Below are 6,389 nucleotides of genomic sequence, written 5' to 3' on the forward strand. Positions count from 1 at the left end.
CGATTGGTGTTTGTTTGTGTTTGTCCATTTGTGTCCGTTTATGTTTGGATATTCACTAACATTAAATGCTTTCGACCAGCACACATGTATGACGTTTATTCAACGTGCACGTCTCAGTGTCACAACACTAGCATTGATGACAAAACATATCAAACTTCCAGCCAATAAATCCCCTATCTCAAAACGAATGGTCACGCATTCACAACTTACTCGCATATATACTGCTTCCCTCGTGACAAGCCTCATAGTGTTCGATCCGCAGGCGCCAACTAACATCCAACGGGTCCTCCATCCAAGCACTACAACAGGATCTTTACAACACCACCCATATGATGGCTTCAATCAATGACATAAATGATTGATTACAATATACTTGTCATGTTAAAAAAACTGGATCGTTTAAGCAAATGATCAAAATGAAGCGTAAAATCTAACCATATCATTGTTTCTAATCAATCACTGTGACAATACAAAGCTTTAATACAACACAAGCTTTTAAATCAAGATACACGATAACGGGACGGAACCCATCTTGCTGTTTTTGCATATTCAGAAAAAAAAGTAAAAAAAAAAAAAAAAATTGTAAAGAGCCAATTTTATAGTATTTTACCATAATAACACAGCACACAGAAGATGTTATTTGAGAAGCTCCTTTAAATTTGCTTAATCTTTGGTCAATGTCTTTGATCTTGCTCTTAAATTCAAGAATATACCCCTATAAATTGAATTTGAAAATAAAGAAAATTAGGTCATGTTCATCAATTTGTTATCAATGATTAGGGGTGCAAACGAGCCGAGCGGCTCGCGAGTTACTCGAGATCGGCTCGAGAAAAAGCTCGAAACGAGCCGAGCCTTATCGAGCCCGAGCCGAGCTTGAGCCTAAAATAAAGCTCGTTTGTTTATCGATCCCGAGCTCGAGCCTCGCATGTGAAGCTCGTTAGGCTCGTCGAGCCTTAGTGTAAACGAGCCGAGCCGAGCCGAGCTTATTTAAACTTGTTTACAAGCCGACCTCGAACCTAAAAATAAGCTTATTTAGTAAACGAGCCTGAGCCTGAGCCCGAGCTTCACTTATCGAGCTCGCGAGCCTAAAAGTCTATTATTTATATCATTTTTATTTAATATATTAACTAATTAACTAATAGACAATAAACGAGCCGAGCTATAGCTTGAGAAAACAAAGCTCGAATCGAGCCGAGCTCGAGCCCGAGCTCTCATAAGTTAATCGAGCTCGGGCTCGACTCGGCTCGTTTGCACCCCTATCAATGATGATAAAAGAATGGTGAAAAACGACGTAACCAAATAGACCTTTCAGTCTTTGTTATAAACGGAAAACACGTACCAGCACATTGCGACAAAGCTTTGGAGAATGACACGAAATTGCAGCGGCACGTGGCGGTGGTTTATCCACCCGATTACCGGCCAGAACTGAACATTGGTTAATAAACATTATTCGCTTGTTACAAAAGTTTAAAATATGGGAAACTCAACAGAAAGTTAAAGCATAACAATAAAAACGGAAAAAGAGAAGTACCGTCCACCCTGCATACTGTACTGTCGGGTATTCCTTCTTGATTTTGGATTTCACATGGATCCACGGTCTGCCTGCATATATTGTGACATAAGTTATTCTTCAAACCACGACAATCACTTTCGAAACACATATCCAAACACCCACTTAACATTTTAATTTTAAACTGACTCATCTATTAATACATTCGTTTATTTAATAAAAAATAAATATAAGTGTAACGTATTAAGATGTAATATCCCGAGCAGTAAAACCCTACCCTCAATAATGAACCCATAGTAGAGCATAAAGATCAAGTTATTCCATGGACCGGATGTCAACTGTTCGACCACCACCTGCAAGATAAAATCAACAATTACCGATCGCACAATTTGGTTGTAACTTGTAAGATTGTAAATTTCTGTTGACACGCGCATTCAAAGGTTGATAAGAATACCTTTTTGGCAACCGTTGTCGAGTCTTTTTTGCCCTTGAACAACTTATCCAACAATATGTGGTAGTAATGCCCAAATGGTCCAAGATATGCAAACCCGAAAAGCTGCATAACTTCGCATGTTAATCAAACCATACAACCAAAACAAAATCTCTCAAATCATCTTAAAGATTAATCCAAGATTTCTGATAAATGATAAAGTCAACGGATTGACTTCAAAAAGTCAACAAAAACAGATCAAACTGAATCATAAGATCCACCAAATATTCAATTAAACCCTAAAATGAAAGATAATCAAATCATACCACTTTGAGAAGAAGACGACGGATTTGCAGTTTCTGGATGCCGGAGAGCTTCTGAGAAACAATGTCACTGATCGCCGATAATACTCCAGCCGTTATAGCCTAAAATTGTAACCAAATTCAATCAAGAATCACAAAATCAATAAGAAAAACAGTTGAAGATCATCAAATAAAACATACCCGGTTTCTAATTCATTAAATTAAACAAAACCCAATTCATGATTGAGCTAAAAACACAATCTGATAGGAAAAACAGTTCAAGATCATCAATTGAAACATACCCAGATTCCAATTCATCAATATAAACAAAACCCAATTCTTACAAATCAAGAATCACAAAACACAGTTCATTCATGACTGAATTAAAAACACAAAATAAATGGCAAAAACAGTTGAAAGATCATCAAACAAAACATACCTGGTTTCTAATTCATTAAATTAAAGAAAACCCAATTCATGATCAATCAAGAATCACAAAACACAGTTCTTGATCAAACTAAAAACACAAAATCGAAGGAAAATCAGTTCAAGATCATCAAATGAAACATACCCAGATTCTAATTCATCAAAACAAACAAAACCCAATTCTTGAAATTGAAAACAAACTAGGGGATTAAATAAAGATTGTACCTTTGTTCTTAGGGGATGCTGTTGAAGCTGTAGTAAGTACTGTTGAAGCCCTCTTTTTGCGATCGACATTTTTGAGGATTTGTTGTCAAGATTCAATGTGTGTTTTTTCGGCTTTTAAATTCGTCTGGTGTGTCACACGTTTCTTCACTATTTTGAAGTGAATTATTTGGTTTTTTCTCGGAAATTAGATAGTTTTTGGCTTTTTAATTCGCCTGGTGTGTGACACGTTGTCTTCACATGATTTGAAGTGAATTTTTTATTTGGTTTTTTCCTAGGAAATAAGATATTTAGTCCCCTTTTTTTGACAATTGAGTTACAATCTACACGAGAGTTGCTTCAACTCTTCAAGGTCTAGGGCCCAGGGGCTGACGGCCGCGAAGCTTTGTTGAATTGATGAAAAGTTTTTCTAAATATAAGATTTTTATACATTTATCTAATCACATACCAACAAAATTTTGCACCTATTTTATTTTTTTATAGAGAACAAATATCATACTTGGATCAATAGGCCATGTGTTGATAAAAGTTTGTTTAGTAGCATGTTAGTTTCGTAGTATTTGTTTAAAATTAAAAATTATAACTAGATTTAACCCCTCGCTGCGTTGTAGCCGGGGCTTACTAATTAAGAACAATAGGTTTAACATCCACCAGGTTATGGCGGGGTTTTCTTAGAGAACATGAACACAACGGTGTCTTATAGCGGTACGTTGCAGATAAAAGGATTTCTTTTTATGGTCAAAGTACTCTTAAACAAAATAACAATTCCGTTTACCATATTTATTTATATTAATTTATGCCATTAATGGCGAATGAACCAATAGACCCACCTATGTGTCCTCATGTTTTCACCTGCTCCAGTCAAAATAACTTGAACAAAATAACTTGAAATATGTAATATACAGAGAAATCAAATCATTTACATATCTACATTGATTGATTTAGACGGCCTCCATTTTACTCTTTGAAAAATATGGAATATCCATATAAAAGTAAAAGGGTAATTAAATAAAGTACACAAAATTATAAATCCTAAGCTACTTATTTAAGCCATGTTTATTTTGCATTATTATAGGTTGAGTGTATCCACGTTTCTAAGGTTTAAGGCCGTGGGGTATGGGGCGGGACTTTTGGCGTAGGTTGGGGTAAAACGCCCAAGTCACCACCCCGGATGGGCTTGGGTTTGTGGCGTGGCCCTTGGGGCTTGGGTTTCAAGCCGGGCGTGGGGCGGTTTGGCCAAGCGAGCTGGCGGACTCTGATTTGCTCACCCCGCCACGTCAGGCGGGTGTTTGTTTTAAATTTTGAAATTTAAAATTCAAATTGGTCCCCCCATCCCGCTATATTCTATAACCGCCACCCGGGTCACCCAAAGGCCCTATATATTGCAACCCCAACCCCACCAGTCCCCCATCCCACGAACCCAACACCCACTGTCGGTAACCCGCTACCCCGCTGGTTCCCCCATCCCACGAACCCAAGAAGAAATGGCATCCTGGACCCGTCAAGAGGAAATGACACTCGTAACAAGCGTCGTCGACGCTATGAAGCGCCGGCCACCGGGCCAAACAAAATATTGGGCGGAAGCGTTTGCGGCCTACCGACAAAACGTCGGTAACGACCGCCACAACCTCAACGCGTGCCAACATAAATGGCGCGAGCTACGACCCAAGCTCGAGCGTTTCAAAGCTTACTACGATGCGGTTCCCGGTGGCGAGTTAAGCCACGAGGACCGGGTGGCGGTGGCGAACATAGAGTTTCGAGGCAAGGAAAACAAGGCGTTCGACAAGATCGACCTTTTTGAAATTTTTTTAACGCTTTAGGTTTTTTTATTTTGTAATTTTTAGAAATTATGTAATTTTTAGGATTATGTAATTTTTAAAATTTTAATAAAGTTGTAGGTTTTTTATAAATGTTGTGTGATTTTTTATAATTTTTTTGTATTTAAAAAAAAAAAAAACCATTTATGCCACGCGGTTCACCCAACCCAAGCCCAACCCACGCCCCGCCATACCCCGCGGACACGTAACCCGGCAGTGGGCTGGCTCCGCAGACACGTGTAACCAAATGCCCAACCCAAGTCTCAACCCCCACCCCACCATACCTCACGGCCTAATATCATATTAACATCTCATAATGTATTAAACATTTATAATCTCATAATGTACATTCACAATTCATATCATATTAACATCTCATAATGTATTAAATATTTATAATCTCACAATGTACATTCACAATTCAGTAGAATATCATGTTAGTCCACTTTTTTAATAACACATTGTGACAACCTTAATAAACTTTTTGTTTATTACCTTTCCAAATAGAGAACATTTAATTAAATTACTTAACAGGTATTAAAACTGATTAGTTTGATAAACTGATCAACCGAATAAAGAATAAGTATGTATACTGTTTAATTATTTAATCGTATTATCTTCAATCAAGATCACATTGTACCATGTTAAGTTTACTATAGAGCAATTCATTATTTTGTTGGCCCTGAAAAAATATTTCACAATATTCCTATAAACTCTTTTACAGTGCCTTGTTAACACACGTTAACCATTTCAGTAGGTAATACCACTTTCGTTTAGCATACAACACCACCATCGTCACGACAACCTCCACCATCACGACCACAGCCACCACCACCAACATAACCGTTTCATTAAACTCTTCAAAAGAAAGAACAAAACGAAAACAATAGAAACAATCGACTCAGATCATCATAAAGAAAAAGGCTCAGATGTAAATTAACTTCCTCATGGCCGTCATCCGTAAACAATACTCGGATGAGATGTGTCTCATCGTCACCATGTGACAAAACGCAAAAGCCTAAAACTCTCAAAACATAAACCACTGGCCGATGCTTAACTGACCGGCTTCATTAACACCAAATCACAACCACAAAAAACGACAGGTTTGTGATAAGCCACTTTACAAACTGCCAATGTACCAAAAAGTGATAACATCACACCGAGTTCATCACAACCGGACTAAACCACAACCACAAAAAAAAATCCAAGAGGTTTATGATAAACAAAGGTACAAACTGCCAACGCACCAAAAAGTGAGAACATCACATCGAGTTCATCACAATGGCACAACCCAACCAAACCACAACCACAAAAAACGCCGGGTATGTGATAAACCATCATACAAACTTCCGATGAACCAAAAGGTGACAACATCACACCGAGTTCATCATAACCGACGGGTGTTAAACGACCGCCAACAAACCAGTTCATCACAACCGACACGAAAATTGCTTTAAAGTTGATATTGTCGGCAAATCAACCTCGTGTAAAGATGGCTTCGCCGTTCTAACTCCAGCAGACATTATGAATCTAGAAGAATATCTGAGACTTTAGAGAGAGAGAGGGGAAAGTTGAGAGAGAGGGGAAAGTTGAAAGAGAGAGGGGAAAAGTATATGCGATTTTACAAGAGAGGGAGGAAAGTGTTTTTCTTTTATACCAAAACCACAACCTAGAAATCTAGC

General features: G+C 38.0%; 1 protein-coding gene across 1 annotated transcript; it reads right to left on the bottom strand.

Annotated features, from left to right (window-relative positions):
- Positions 1-408: 408 nt before the first annotated feature.
- On the bottom strand, positions 409-3,137 carry LOC110921826 (peroxisomal membrane protein PMP22). Its single transcript, XM_022166158.2, has 7 exons — positions 2,894-3,137; positions 2,267-2,365; positions 1,965-2,066; positions 1,788-1,863; positions 1,532-1,602; positions 1,340-1,425; positions 409-715 (listed from the first exon to the last, which is right to left on the bottom strand). Exons 1-7 carry the CDS (start codon positions 2,960-2,962, stop codon positions 664-666), a joined length of 555 nt encoding a protein of 184 aa, XP_022021850.1. The 5' UTR covers positions 2,963-3,137; the 3' UTR covers positions 409-663.
- Positions 3,138-6,389: the final 3,252 nt, after the last annotated feature.

This window comes from Helianthus annuus, chromosome 11 (genome assembly GCF_002127325.2).
Source record: "Helianthus annuus cultivar XRQ/B chromosome 11, HanXRQr2.0-SUNRISE, whole genome shotgun sequence".
Classification (NCBI taxonomy): domain Eukaryota; kingdom Viridiplantae; phylum Streptophyta; class Magnoliopsida; order Asterales; family Asteraceae; genus Helianthus; species Helianthus annuus.